Here is a 15,893-nt window from a genome sequence, read left to right as displayed (position 1 = left end):
ACAAACTCCTTACAGACAGCGGCAGGAATTGACCCAGAAATGCCACAAGTTTCTCTGTATGTTTCGATGTACTTTAAGGTCACTGACATTGTAATAGCATTCGGTTAACCGTTTCAGTACTGTGCCGCCTTGGCCGTTGTTTGCTCCTGTGCTGCGGCATCACAGTACCTCCTTCCAGCTCCTGACACAATCCCTCAGCTACTTTCCTGCCACCGGCATTGTTTGTAACATTGGTCACGCACCCCTCTTCTTCTTGCATATGCTCTGCTGTCTCTCAGCCCTGTTCTGTAACAACACGTCACTTCCGACTCACACAGCAACGCGCGTTGCTGCCGACGTGCCACCGTTTTATGCTCCGGTGGAAGGGAGGAGAAGAGACTGGGGCAGGAGGTGTCCTGGACCCTGCTGCCTGCTTTCCATGAGGTGATGGGTGTTGGAAGTTAGAGAGCTTCTTGTTCAGCCAACAGTGGGGAAGTATGGCCCCTTTCTATGCAATCAAATTTCTATGATTTGTTGTTCGACAATCCCTTGGGAATAAGGAAGCTGAGGGAGATGGAGATTTGTTTTGCTGCAGTGTGCATCTGTGATTTAATTGAGATGCATGGAGCCACAATCAAAACAAACTGGGAGGATCTATTTCCCTTACTTGTATGGTTCACAGATATAAAATAATTGGTAGTTTGTTGGTGTTGCAATAAAAAATTAGTGATTAAAAAAAGTAGTTGGTAGAAGGGTCAGAACAGTAAGGTGGAAAAATGTCAATATCAAAGAGGCAGTCAGAGGGGATATACGGTATGAAGGGCTCTTCCATTGTGTCTAATTGGTATAACTCAAAAATAGCAATTACTCTTTATAGGATTGTACTACAGAACCCCCAGTGGACACCAGGACATTGAGGAACAGATATGCAGGCAGATTAAGGAAAGACGTAAAAACAATATGGTTGTTATCATGATGGACTTCAACTTCCCTAATATAAACAGGGACCTTCTTGGTGGAAGAGGTTTAGATGGGGCAGAATTCCTTAGGTGCATCCAGGAAGGTTTCTTAAATCAATATGTAGATAGTCTAACAAGCGGAGGGGCTGCACAGGATCTGGTTATGGGTAATGAACCTGGCCAGGTGACCAACCTTTCAGTGGGTGAACAGTTAGGGAACAATGACCACAACTCCTTAAGGTTTGAGAGAGCTGAAGATAAGGATACATAGGGACCTTGCAGGAGAGTATAAAATTGGAGGAGGGAAAATTATGAGAGCATAAGGCAGGAACTAGGGAGAGATATTTGTTTAAAGGTAAGTTCACAACTGACATGTGGAGGGTATTTAAAGACCAGCTGCACAGAAAACAGGTACAGTATGTTCCAGTCGGAGGAAGGACAAGGATAGCAAGGTGAGAGAACTTTGGATGTCAAAGGAGGTGATGAATTTGGTCAGGAAGGAAAAGAAAAAGTATTGCAGCAAGCATTTGGTCCGTGATGACAGATGAGAGAAGCTCATTTAGCTCAACTACCAATTTTATTGTGACAAGCACAGAAACAGAACGGGGCTGAGCTCTGGGGAGAAAACTCACTCAGTCACAGACAGATGGGAAGGTGATTATTATGCACTCCGGTTACAGTCAGCGTGACCCACAAACACACAAGCGAATAACTGTATAACCCAAGTTAAAATGTAACAATAAATGAACTGGAACATCCCAGCAACGCATTTTAAACAAGAGCAATAAACAGTGCTGGCCACTAGGAAATTGCATCTTCGGAGCACCCCACTGCCCCCACCCGAGGGGTCAGCCGTCCTCGGCACACCCCAAACTCCACAACAAAATCCCAATATTCCCAGTGGTGGTTGATGCTGCTGCCTGCAGTACTGTGGGGTGTCTGCAGCCCCCCTCCCCCTTGAGAGGCACTGTTTGGTGAGGCAGGAGGCAAGCCTCGCGGAGTGTTACTTCCTTCTTTCAGACTCGCTGGGTCAGTAGTGGCCGAGGGCAGATATGGTGCCAGTCAGTCCTGCCGCTCAGGTAACCGTGCCTGGTATAGCACATTGGAGGTGCAGTTGAGTACCTCTTCTGGCCTCTTTCAGTGGCTTCCAAGCCTGGGGGAGACTCCCTTCTTCCACATTAGACCCATAATGGGGATTCCACAAGGTACTGTTGTATTGGCACCTAGACTGGCGGCTCAGCCCCTTCTGCGACGTGCAAACGTTGCAGCAGTGCACAAACAGCTCCACATCCTGTCTGTACCCAGGCCGCTGGAGGCATTGGCACAATTTTCTCAGGGTCTTTGTGACCCCAAAATGGCCGGCTCCCACCAGCCCATGCACCGATCACAGCACCAGGGCACAGAGCCCTCAGGGGACCACCAGCTGCAGAAGATGTTTGTCATCATTGAGAAACTTCCACCGCCAGAAAAACAACCCATCACGCATCTCCAGTGTACCCCACGGAGAGTATAGGGCTTTGGTCTTCAGATCCAGCCGGGAGATACCTGCCCAATCGGGCCACCATCCCACACTCAGCCGTCCCCCTCACCCAGGCCAGCACAGTATTCGCTCACCTGCTTGCTGTGTAGCTGCCGATCAATGGTGGAGAGGTCTAACTCACTTGCCCCCGACTTTGCTGTGTTGCGTCAAGCCGCTGCAGGATGTGCTGCACTGTAGCAGGCCGCTGTGAGACTGGTGGTGGTTGTTGCTGCCCCAGCCAGGTCCGCTTCCTGGAGCTGCCCCGCCAGAGGGCCACGGCTTCAGCACTGAGGTCGAGTGTTGCCCCTGGCACATCCACACAGGTCCCCCAGTGAGACAGCAGGTCCAGGCCAATGATGCAGGACTCTCGGATGTCGGTGAGCCACACCTCGTGCTCCACTCTGTTTTTCCCCCACTGCAGAGCACAGCCTCCTCTTCCCTCACATCGCCGCACAGTCACTGGTGACCATAGCTGCCGTCGTTGTCCACCCAGGCGGGGATCACTGGTTTGTGTTGGGGAGGACACTGGAAACGATGATAGTGATGGTTAACCCCATGTCCACCAACGCATGGCACCTGATGCCCTCCACCACACAGTCTACATATCAGCCTTGCTCTTCACCCAAATGGCCCACCCGGAGGGGTGACAATGGAGGGGTTCTGTTGGAGGTCTTGGGCAGCACCACCCGCTCGGTGTTTCCCGATGGCTGCGCTGTGCTGTGGCGTGGCACATGGCCTGCCTCGTCTCACCAGTAGCAGAGATCGCTCCATGGCACACGACAGGGCCAGCATGGCGCTGATCGGACCTGCCTCACAGGCTCCTCCTCTTCAGTTTCCTCCTCCACCTCGGTGATAGAAGCCCGGGCTCGGAGCATGCGGGTCAACGCTGGAACGCCTTGGGGTGCTAAAATTGCTTCTGCCCTCTCAGCCTCTGCTGAAGGTGATGTCGGGCAAACGGGCTGCCTAAGGCGCTCCGGCATCAGCACCTTTACAGAGGCGCGGAGGGCAAGCTCTTCCTGGGCCGCGGGAGGGAACTGGGGGTAGCCATGCTGAGCACAGTGGCGGACATCTACTGTAAATGACCCCCCCCAGCTTTCTCCCACACAGCATTGTCTGCTGCTCAGTTCTTCCCTCACTGCCTCCTCCTACGGCCTCTGCTCAAAACACCGCTAAGAGGGCACTGTAGTCATGCTGCTCAGCGGTGTTAGGTCGAGGAGGGCTCACAGGTCATCCCCCTCCAACACCAGGGCAAGGTGCACCATCGTCTCGGTGGGGCTCCACCCATTGTGCCATGAGGTAAGTTTGACTTCTGCCGGGCAAAGCTCCAGATGGCTGGTACCATTGTATGAAGATGGAGAAGATGGCGGCGCCAAGCAGTGCGCGCGGCCTTTCAGAATGAATATTGTATCTGTGAAGTAGGACGCCGTGCACAATCCTGATTTGATGGAGACAGGCATGAAGAAGCACGGAGGAACATCTGGATTAACTTCTGAAATGCCCGCTTCGTTGCCGCTGCTACTGCGCGATCGAGAATCTCCGGAGGGGAAGGCTCCAAATCCTCGGCCTTGCCTATTGCCTGTTGCCGGGGCCAGGGTTGAGACGCTCGGCAGAGATGGTGCTCAGTGCTCGGTGTCGGAGAGCTGGTCAGAGGCTCGGAGTTTTCGGACGGACTCGGAGTCGGACTGTGGTCGGATGCTTCCAGGATGCTGCATTGGCAAGTTTGCGGCACTGGAGAGTTACCATCTGCGTGAGGTGATGGGACATTTGAGAGACTTTGAGATTTTGCCGTGCCCATGGTCTGTTCTTATCAAATTATGGTATTGTTGCACTGTCGTAACTATATGTTATAATTATGTGTTGTTTGTCAGTTTTTCAGTCTTGGTTTGTCACGTGTTTTCTGTGACATCATTCTGGAAAAACGCATCATTTCTTAATGCATGCATTACCAAATGACAATAAAAGAGGACTGCGTGTCCTCATAATCTAATCTAATCTAATCCGGGGAGCTTCAGGGTGAACCTGGTGGCGTGAATTGCTGAGGCCCGTTGGTCTTCCTCTTGCTCCGGCAGCGGCAGTGGTGCCTGCCACGTTGCCTATCCTCCCATGGCTGTGGCGTCCTGAGTTCCCCGGTACAGGCCACAAGGGAGGTGGGTGACACGTTCCGCTGTGTCCCCCGTGCAGCCTGGGTACGCTCACCCCATCAAGGTTCCCTGGGAAGGCACGATGCTCAGTTCCCAGGCCCTCCCTCTGCGTCAGCATCCCGTTTTCGGGAGCCCAGCCCGAGGATGCAAGGGAGTAAAACTGCTCAGTCCCTTGTCTGATTCCCCAAGGTGCTGCATCAATGTCGTAGCTCCTCAGTCTCGCTGCCAATTTCTATCCCACTCCCAACACCAATGTGACGAGCTTTTGGCCAATGATAACAGTCAAGGAAAGCTCGTTTAATTCAACTGCCATTTTTATTGCGACTAGCTAGTCACATGCAGATGAGGGAGGTGATTATCACACACCCCAGTTACAGTCAGAGTGACCCACAGACACATAAGCTAAAGTGTAGCAATAAATGAACTGGAGCATCCCACCATAATCCCACAAAGCATTTTAACACAAATACAATGAATAGTGCTGACCACCAGGAATGCTGGGACGGGCTGTCAACCACACCCCTGGAGTGCCACAGTATGTAAAGCTTAGGAAGCCAGAATCAAGCCTCTTGAAGATTATAAAGTCAGGAAAGAACTCAAGAAATGAATTAGGAAGGCCAGAGTGGGCCATGAAAAATCCTTGGCAAGTAGGATTAAAGAGCATCCCAAGGTATTCTGTACATACATCAAGAGCAAAAGGATAACTAGGGAGAGCGAGGGACCTCTTAAGGATAAATGGGAGAATATTTGCTTGGATGCGCAAGATGTGAGTGAGGTCATTAATGAGTATTTCCATCAGTGTTTACCAAGGAGAGGGACGTGGAGGATAGGGAGATCAGTTCTGTTAGCATTAATAACTAGGGCATAAAGGAAGAGGTGCATTTGGTTCTCTTACAGAGCATTATAGTGATAAGTTCCCAGTTCCTGATGTGATATTCCCCAGGTTATAGGGTGAGGCAAGAGAAGATTGTTGAGGCTTTGACCAAGACCTTCATGTCCTCTCTAGCCACAGGCAAGGTTTTTGAGGACTGGCAAGTAGCTAATGTTGTTCCGTTATTCAAGAAGGGAATCAGGAGTCATCCTGGAAACTATAGACCAGTGAATCTCATGTCAGTGGTAGGGAAGTTACTGGAAAGAATTGTTTGGGACAATTGAGTCCAGCCCAATTAAGTCTGCTCCACCATGGCTGATTTATATTACTCTCAAACATTCTCCTGCCTTCTCCCCATAACCTTTGATACCCCGACTAATCTGGGTAATTAGGTACAGAGGAGATGTCAGGGGTAAGTATTTTACGCAGAGAACGGTGAGTGCGTGGAATAGGCTGCCAGCAACGGTGGTGGAGGTGGATACGATAGGGTCTATTAAGATTCTCCTGGACAGGTACATGGAGCTTAGAAAAATAGAGGGCTATGGGTAACCCTAGGTAGTTTCTAAGGTAAGGACATGTTTGGCACAGCTTTGTGGGCCGAAGGGCCTGTATTCTGCTGTAGGTTTTCTATGTTTTTCTATGTTTTCTAATCAAGAACTTATCAATCTCTGCCTTAAATATACCCAATGAGAGCCATCTGTGGCAATGAATTCTACAGATTCACCACCCTCTGGCAAAGAAATTCCTGCTCATCTGGTTCTAAAGGGGCATCCTTCTCTTCTGAGGCTGTGCCCTCTGGTCCTAGACTCACCCACTAAACGAAACATCTTCTCCCCATCTATTCCGTCTATGCCTTTCAATATTCTTTCAGCTGTAATGAGATCCTCCCTCATCCATCTAAACTCCAGTGAGTATAAATAGTCTGATGCTGCATGTTCTCAAGTTTTGGTGCCTTCTGACAGAGGAAGGGGGTGGAAAAGAGAGAGTCACCGGAAATGTGGGCAGTGGTGACCTCGATCATGATGGCTGCTTTCCCAAAGCAGTGGGGTATCAGATGGTAGAGAGCAGTGGGAAATTTGGCCCCTTTCTATACCATTAAATGCTCCACAATCCTTGTGTGCCCCAACTGAGAATCTTCACAGCAGTTCAATGTGTAAACTGAGTCGATCCCACTGAGACCACTTATCCTGTTGTCGTACACCATGTACTCTCCACATCCCATCTTTTCATAACATATTGCTCACTGTCCCACACGGTCCCTGCAAATGATTACAACAAGGAAAAACATGCATTACAAATAACGACAATACTTCAACAGTCTCCTCTCCAGAACTGCCTCATGCGGGGGAATAAACCTGATACACATGCAAACCCAAGTAAACGTAAATGCTTTAATTTATTACACACAGTGTCACATCACCATTTACATTTGAGTCAAATTAGTCTGTGAAAACTGTGTGCATAGACTATAAAGAGAAAATGTTGGAAGCAATTGGCGTTTCCAACAATTTCTGCATTTATTTCAGATACCCAGTAAGCACCTATTTTCTTTTTCAAAGACACAAATGCAGACTGGTCAGGCCATGAACCTGCTCTAAGTCCATCTACACGTTTGCAGATGGGACCACCGTAGTGGGCCAGAGCACAAATGACGATGGCTCAGAGTGCAGGAGGTGGAAATCTCTTTATCCCCTGTACGCAGGAGACCTGGGATGGAAGGTGTTGCCTAGGGCAGTACCGTGCAGCAAGTTTTTAAGTTGATTCACTGACACCCCGTCCACTTGTCCATTCTGTGATTGGGAGGAGTCAGCATACCACGTTTATATGGAGTGTGAGAGGTTACAGCCCCTGTTTGAATATTTGAGGGGGCTGCTCCACAGGTTTTGGTTACACTACAGCCCCGCTCTCCTGATATATGGGCACCCAGTACGGAAGGGGGCAGGTCACTCAGAGGATCTACTGGTGGGCTTGCTCCTGGACCTGGCCAAGATAGCTATTCACGGGTTCAGGTGGCAGACAATTGGGTGCTCTGTCAGAGCCGACTGCCTGCCCCTTTTCCGGGGATGTGTTCGTGCCCAGGTGTCCTTGGAGAGGGAACACGCAGTCACATCGCAGTGGGGGATTTCCGGGAACAGTGGGCCTCAGGGAATTGACTGTTTTGTAGACAGTAATAATCATATTTTAATTTGAATTTGTTCACTGTCTTGTAAATACATGCTGTTTGTATTACATGTGTTTTTGTATAAATAAATGTTTGTAGTTGTGCAAAAAAAAGGAGACAGACAGCCTAGTGACACAGTGTCATGACAACAGCCTTTCCCTGAGTGTCAGCGAAACAATCGAGCTGGCCAATAGCCTGTCCTGGTCTAACCACATAGATGTTACAGCCAAGAAAGTTCACCAGTGACACTGCTTCCTTAGGAGGCTGAAGAAATTTGGCATGTCCCCTTCATCTTTTACCAGTTTTATCGATGCACCATTAAAAGCATCCTTCCCAGATGCACCAAAGCTTGCTCTGCCCAAGAAACCGCAGAGAGTAATGGACACAACTCAGCACATCACTGAAGACAACACCCAGATTTTGTTTTCTGCTCCAACTATGCCCGTGGCCAAGGCAAGCTGTAAGAGAGGAGAGCTGTGTCCCAGGATTCACAGGAAGAGGCTGGTGCAGCAAGAGAGAATCGTTGTGTGTGAGGAAAGCACAAAGAGTTTCTCGGCCTGCAGCTGAGTTTTCTTCCCAGGCGAAGTTAAAAGAAAATGGAGTTGTACTGTCGTTGAAGATTATAACACAGAAACAGGCCTTTCGGCCCACTTAGTCTATGCCCATTCCCATCTCCCTGCATCCGGATTGTAGCCCTCCATGCCCCGCTCGTCCAAGCTCCTCTCAAAAATGTTACAGTTGAACCCACATCTACGACATCCCCTGGCAGCCTAATTCACACTTGCTCCTCCCTCTGAATGAAGAAGTTCCTCCTGAGATTCCCTTTAAATATTTCACTTTTCACCCTCAACCCGTGACCTCTAGTTCTAATCTCACCTAACCTGAGGGGAAAAAGCCTGCATGCCTTCACCCTATCTATACCCCCCATAATTTTGTATGGTCTCCCTTCTTTCTCCTATGTTCTAAGGAAAGAATTCCCAACCTATTCAACCTATCCCAGTAACTCGGGTCCTCAAGCCCTGGCAACATCCGTGTAATTTTTTGCTGCACAGGTTAGGCAGTATCTGTGGAAAGAAGAACAGTCAACAGTCACCAACCGGGCGCCATCTTGTGATCACCCCACCCCCTTCTCCCTTCCACCTATCACCTGCTAGTTCCTGTGTCATCGGTGATCAACCGGACTCTGAAAACTAACACTTGTTCCTCAATCACATTTTATTTATTTATGCACAGGAAGAAAAGTATTGCACCTGTCACCAAGCTGTTCTAAAATCTGAACAAAGAAATTACATTTTTATACAGAAATTAACTAATTCGATACAGATATGGACCAATTGATAACCTTGTGAATGTTCAAGATAATCATATCACTAATGACATTACAATACAAATTTCATGACATATGTCAGTGATTGCTGATTCATTATATGACGTGTGCGATCATAGTCTTTCCATGACTGTGATTGTTCTTGGCAAAACTTCCTACAGAAGTAGTTTGTCATTGCCTTCTTCTGGCAGCGTCTTTACAAGATGGGTTACTCCAGCCATTATCAATACTCTTCAGAGATTGTCTGCCTGGCATCAGCGATCACATAACTACGACTTGAGATATGCACCGACTGCTCATATGACCGTCCACCACCTGCTCCCATAGCTTCACATGACCCTGATCGGGGGTCTAAGTAGGTGCTACACCTTCCCCAAGGGTGGACTGCAGGCTAGTAGAAGGAACATCTCCTTTGGTAGACATGTATCTCCACCCCACTACCCCTATGTCAGTGATATTAGACTTGATTCAGATTCGAATAATTCAGAGATTAATAACCAAAAGAATCTCCACATTATTATGATTATGAAGACACGCAGTTCTCTTTTATTGTCATTTAGTAATGCATGCATTAAGAAATGATACAATATTTCCTCCGGTGGGATATCTCAAAACACAGGACAGACAAAGACTGAAAAAAACTAACAAAACCAATAATTATAACATATAGTTACAACAGTGCAACAATACCATAACTTGATGAAGAAGTCCATGAGCACAGTAAAAAGTTCAAAGTCTTTCAAATGTCCCACATCTCATGCAGATGGGAGAAGGAAGAAAAACTTTCCCTGCCATGCCGACCCCAGTCCGACTCTGAGTCATCCGAAAACTTCGAGCCTCCGATTCAGCTCTCTGACACCGAGTACTGAGCGCCATCTCTGTCCGAACGATTCGACCTCAATCTCAGTTGCCAACAGCAGGCAAAGCCGAGGGTTTTGAGGCCTACCCTCCGGAAGATTCCCGACCGCGCAGTAATGACATTAGCGAACAGGCGTTTCAAAAATTTCTCCAGATGTTCCTCTGTGCTTCCACGTCCATTCTCCATCAAATCAGAATTGTCCACGGCCCCTATTTAATGGAAACGATATCATTTTTCACCTGACGGCTGCGCATTAAAGGTCAATAATAAAAATTATTGAAGTAACTGACCAATAGTAAGTGTCAATCTAGGATCCTTTGTTTGCCTTCTTATCATGTCTCCGGTTGTCAAATGGCTCCACATTTCTGTTGTACAAAAGGAAACGATATCCTTCAAAGACCTTAACTCTTGCCATGCCAGGACTTTCACACCAGCCTCGCCCATCTCTTTCAACATCAAAAGAAGTTCTGCCTCCATTGAAGCTACCTGACCTGCTGAGATCGTCCAGTGCTCTGCATCTTGCTCCCGATTCCAACAACTGCAATCTCTTGTGCCTCCAGTCAAGTCAAGTCAAGTCAAATCGAATTTATTGCCATGTGCACCAGTACAGTGAGATACAATGATAATGAGAAATTGGATTACAGCAGCATCACAGGTACTGAGGTTAAGACACCACACCAAATATAAATCATACACAAATTTTGCATAGATTACACAAAACAGTGAAGTAAGACACAATAAAAATGTGCAAAGACCTTAGTCCAAAAACGTGGAAACAAATCCATTGTAGTGCAAGAGGTGGCCCGTAGTGTTATCAAAATCGTTTTGATTATCACTGATGCATATGATGATACTTGTTGTTTTGTAGCAGCAATACAGTGCAAGACATTAAAAAATGTCTATCTGTTACAAAAAAAATAATTCAAAAGAGGAATAGTGAGGTAGTGTTCATGGACCATTCAAAAATCTGACGGCAGAGGGGAAGAAGCTGTCCCTAAAATGTTGAGTGTGGGTCTTCAGGCTCCTGAGACTTGTCCCAGAAGATAACACTGAGAAAGTGTGCTGTTGCTGAGGAGCAATGGTTCGGGTTATGCGGGTCATTTCTAGAACTGATGGTTGTAGGAAAGTAGCTGCTCCTAAACCTGGTGGTGTGGGACCCCTGGCTTGTGTACCTCCTGCCTGATGGCATCAGTGAGAAGGAGGCATGACATAAGTCATAGTCATAGTCATACTTTATTGATCCCGAGGGAAATTTGGTTTTGTTACAGTTGCACCAACCAAGAACAGAGTATAAATATAGCAATATAAAACTGTAAGTAATTGAATAATAATATGTAAATTATGAAATAAGTCCAGGACCAGCCTATTGGCTCAGGGTGTCTGACCCTCCAAGGGAGGAGTTGTAAAGTTTGATAGCCACAGGCAGGAATGACTTCCTATGACGCATGCTTGGTTCCTTGATGATGATTGTTCATTTTGCATCTCTGATCCTTCAACAGAACTGGAAGAAAGGGAGATGCAAGGTAGTTTTCAGTAGGAGCCACACACTCGGTGATTCAGAAACAGCTTCTTGCCTTCTCCCATCAGATTTCTGAATGGTCATTGAACCCATGAACCCTACCTCACTATTTTTTTTTCTGTTTTTTCTGTTTTTGCACTACTTATTTAATTTAACCTTTTTTTATATATATAAAACTTACTGTAACGTAGTTTTTATTGTGTATTGTGATGTACAACCGCTGCACAGCAAATTTCACAACATATGCCAGTGAAGTTAAGCCTAGTTCTGATTCTGATCTAGAGACTAGGTTAAGGATGAAATGTTTAAGTGGAAGCTAAGGGGGAACTTCTTCACTCAGAATGTGGAACGAGCTGCCAGAGGCAGTGGTGGATGCGGGTCTGAATGCAACATCCAAGAGAAATTTGGAAAAGTACATGGACGGGAGGGGTATGGAGGGTATGGTGCAGATGCAGGTCGATGGGACTAGGCAGAATAACAATTTGGCACAGACTAGATGGGCCAAAGGGCCTGTTTCGGTGCTATAGTACTCTATGACTATATGCAACAAGTGGTATTTCTGTGATTGGAAGCACTGAAAGGGCCTAAGAGTTATATTGTGAAACATGCCCAACAGAAAGAGGGAATTGCTGGAAAATCTATGCGGCATCTGCAGAAAGAGAAACAGTTAGCACGCCAGGTGTCTCTGAGAGATGGCAATTGCTCATGAAGACAATTGGTGGAATCTGGAGTAAAATAAAGTCTGCCTGAGGAGATCATCAGGGGTCAGGTCACCTATCATCTGTATAGAGGGAGGGATGGGGGAGGAACAGTTGAAACTCTGCATCAGGACTGTCAGTGAAACAGAGGGTAAAGGCTGGGATTGGATGGAGGTGAGGAGGAGAATGGTGGACAGATGGAAGGCCAGCTTCAAATCTGTCAAGACAGTAAATAGTTTTAGTTATCCCCTTAGTTCTCTTTGTCGTCCCCCCCACCGCACTCTTTATTTTCTCTCATTCTGGTTACCCTCTCACCTCACCTCTTCCCCTCCAACAACCTCATGACCTGCCTCTGGTTCCCCACCTCCCTTTCCCCCATGGTCCACTATCCTTTTGATTCCTTCTTTGTCAGCTCTTTGCCTCTGCCACCTACCCCCTCCCAGCTTCTCACATCGTTTCCTTTCCTCCCACCTTCCCCTCAACTGATCTCACCTACCTGTTATCCTCCACCTCCCCCCACCTTATTCTGGCTTCTGCCTCCTCCTTTTCCAGTCTTGATGAAGGGTCTTGGCCCTAATCGTCGACGGTTTATCGATCTAAACAGTAATTGTCGACTTGTATAATAGTATAATTGTCAGCTCCGTAGATGCTGCCTGACCTGCTGAACTCCTCTGGTGTCTTGTGAGTGTTGCAAATTGTAGCCTTGACAGTAACAATCAAGTCCTGAAAAATAAATTACAATGATCACCACACATTGGAACAGAAACAGAATAACATATCCAGCTATTCTTCTTCCTCCTATTTACAGCTCAAGTCATCCTCACCAACTTGAAGCCCAACTCAACCTACCACTTCCGCGTGGCGGCTGTCAACGGCAAAGGCCGAGGGAAACACAGTCAGACGGAAACCTTTCAGACTCTCCCAGTCCGTAAGTAGCTTAACTCGCCTGTGTTTGCCAGTAATGGCAGGATCCTGGCTAATACCCAAAATCCTTTTCATATCTTTTCGTAATCCATGTCAGTGCTTTATCAAAAATAGGGAAACGTTTGTAGCAAATCTCCACTGAGCCTCCTTTATATGGCATTCCACAATGACTAACATAATCATGCGCTAAGCTGAAAATGAGTAACAGACTTATTTGCTTTCCTCAAAAGGAAAGATTGGTGGTTGAGACGGTCACTGTTCTCACATCTTCAGATAGTCGATGCTTAATTAAGGCTTAAGATTGCTCCTAAAGTCCTCAACCATTAGTTTAGTTTAGTTTGTACGTTTTCCCACACGGTCATGGGGAGAACATACAAACTCCTTCACAGGCAGTGGTGGAACCGAACTGAGTCATTGGCACTGTAATAGTGTTACGCGTTACCATGACAGTACAGGTATGCACAGGTGCAATGCACAACTGGTAGTAATAATTATCACAGGCAGATAATTATAAACAGCATTGTAAAATTGCTTTGAAGTGTTTACAGTGCAGTGACTGAGATGATAAATAGAGGGGTGGGGAAGGGCTTAACTAGAATGACTGATCAGGTTAACTGCCTGGGGAAGAAACTTTCCCAACAGAAAGATAACATGAAGTTTATTTGTTTATCACAGAATAGGCCCTTGATTTAATCCTAGCCTATTCAGGGTACAATTTAAAATGATCAATTAACCCGGGTCTCCTGTACTATAAAGAACTGCGCGAACCACTCTGCTACATTGCTGCCCCTTAACGTATTTTTTAATTTCAATAACCCTAACCCTAATACAACAGAGTAGAAGTTTGGCTTCGTTTATCACATGTACATCAAAATGTGTTTTTGGGTCAACGACCAACACAGTCTGAGGATTGTGCTGGGGGAAGCCCACAAGTGTTGCCATGCTTCTAACACCAACATAGCCGACTCACTGGCCCTAACCCGTGTGGCTTTAGAATGTGGGAGGAAACTGGAGCGACTGGAGGGGAGAATGTACAAACTCCATGTACCAATGTCAATATACCACCTAACCCCAAAAAAATTGCAAAAAAAACGTTTTATGATTGTTTATGGTACTATTCGATGTGCTTTTCGATTCAGCATATCAAAAGTTGGACAATTTTGACACGGGAAAGTCTCCAAAAATGACATCAAAAAACAAGATGGCCACCAGCAGAAAAACATCAAAAATCTGACTGATAACCATCAAATTGCAAGTTTTTTACACCTGATGTTTTAATGAATGCTCTTTTCACCAATGTTTTTCAAATAACGGTAGTTCCTGGAATGAAAGTTGCATTTGTACTGACGTCATGACGTTATCAATGACATAATCAAGGGACAACTCTGGTATTAGGTACTGACGTTAAGACACATAATATGCTCCCTTATGGCTTCTCAGATGCAGTCTTATTCATCACCCTCTTCTATCACTGGCTCATTTGTCATATTGTCACAGTTGCCATCTTGGCAATGCCCACATGCACCGGTGTATTCCAGCCCATGCTTTCTGCAGGAACACTTTAGCGTATTGCACCCTCCCGAACAGTTGCAGTGAATCATCTGGAGCAGGCCTTTTGTCTGTCATCACTGGAATGAGTTTTTCCCCATCTACCCTCCATCCACCCTCCATCCCCACTCAGACAGCTCCATTTCATCACTACAACCCATCCACTCCATAACCTGCTAGTAAGTCTGCAGGGAGTGAAATTTATAGGCCGAGGTGGTTGGTGGCAGTCTCTCAGGCGTGACGAAAGCCTTAGCTCTCGCAACTTTCTTGCAGAGCATATTGTATCTGATAAATGCTAGGGAGTCGCTCTCATCTCCATTGAACAACGCCACCATTGCCCTACAGCCATTGGTTTTCACAACATCCTGATTTTGCTTTGGTGAACAGAATGCTTTTGAACAGTCTCTGATTCCCTTTTCTTTCTTGATGATTCTTTGGAACCCTGACTTCCTTCCCATCCCAAATACTCTGGATGTTGAGTCACATCCGGTAAAGGCATGGAGAAACAATCTATCATTACGAGCTGCTTCTCCGAGTATCTGCTTAAGGACCTTGATATTATAGGCATTTGATTTTGCCTTGTTCGAGTGGAAATGGAGTTCAGTGCAGTTTGTTACCACTACATGGTACGAGGAGATCTGTGTCTTCTCCAGCAAGGGTGGTAGATTTGAAAGCAGACATTGTGACGGCTGCTTTTGCAATCTCAATATCGGCATCTCCTTCAGCTTGAATCATTTCGTAGCCTCTCTGCCGCAAACGTTCCATGATGAGCTGGATAATTACTTGCTTGTTTGCCTCATTTGACAAGAAGTCTTCCTTTTTCCAACAAATTTTGTCACCCCTGTAATGTTCACCTTGTTCACATTCAAATGTCTACTTCGACGCTGATGAGTACAGTCCAACCCCATAACCATCAAACACTACAGTGGCTCTGGCATAGTGTTTGACAGTGAATGAGGCGTAGTCATATGCAATTGAACTGTAGGTGCACCCCTCTGTCCATTTTAAGCGGTGCAGAAGTAATTCCCCATCTAGAACATAGTGATCTGTCACTGGCGTCGTTTATATGACAGCATTGTCCGATTTGGAGGTGACATAGTTCTTTATCGCTTCTGCCAGTCGTGGCTTATCCAGCTGGCTCAAGATGTTCTTTGCTTCAAACAAAGACATCAGATATTGACAGAGTTCATAGTTCATCACTTCGTCTAGCCGGAGATCACCCGTCTGTGACACAACTCTCTGGAATAACAAAGCTGGATCTATGGTATGATCTTCAGCAACTTTGACTGCCCTGCTGGATGCATGAAGATGGCAGCGCTGTAGTTTATGGAGCGCTAAAACCTCAAATACAGAGGAAACCGGCGTAAGCACTAGCCTGATGGGCCATA

General features: G+C 46.6%; 1 protein-coding gene across 2 annotated transcripts in view; it reads left to right on the top strand.

The window, feature by feature from the left end:
• LOC134347828 (neural cell adhesion molecule 2-like) overlaps positions 1-15,893 on the top strand; it is a 632,407-nt gene that overhangs the window by 475,915 nt on the left and 140,599 nt on the right. For both annotated transcript variants that reach the window (XM_063050290.1, XM_063050291.1), the window contains exon 13: positions 12,842-12,961. In XM_063050290.1, coding sequence (XP_062906360.1) covers positions 12,842-12,961 — 120 coding nt within the window. The remainder of the gene's footprint in view (positions 1-12,841; positions 12,962-15,893) is intronic.

Source organism: Mobula hypostoma, chromosome 6 (genome assembly GCF_963921235.1).
Source record: "Mobula hypostoma chromosome 6, sMobHyp1.1, whole genome shotgun sequence".
Classification (NCBI taxonomy): Eukaryota; Metazoa; Chordata; class Chondrichthyes; order Myliobatiformes; family Myliobatidae; genus Mobula; species Mobula hypostoma.
The sequence above is the reverse complement of the archived record's forward strand: the minus strand, read 5'-3'. Positions and strand labels throughout refer to the sequence as shown.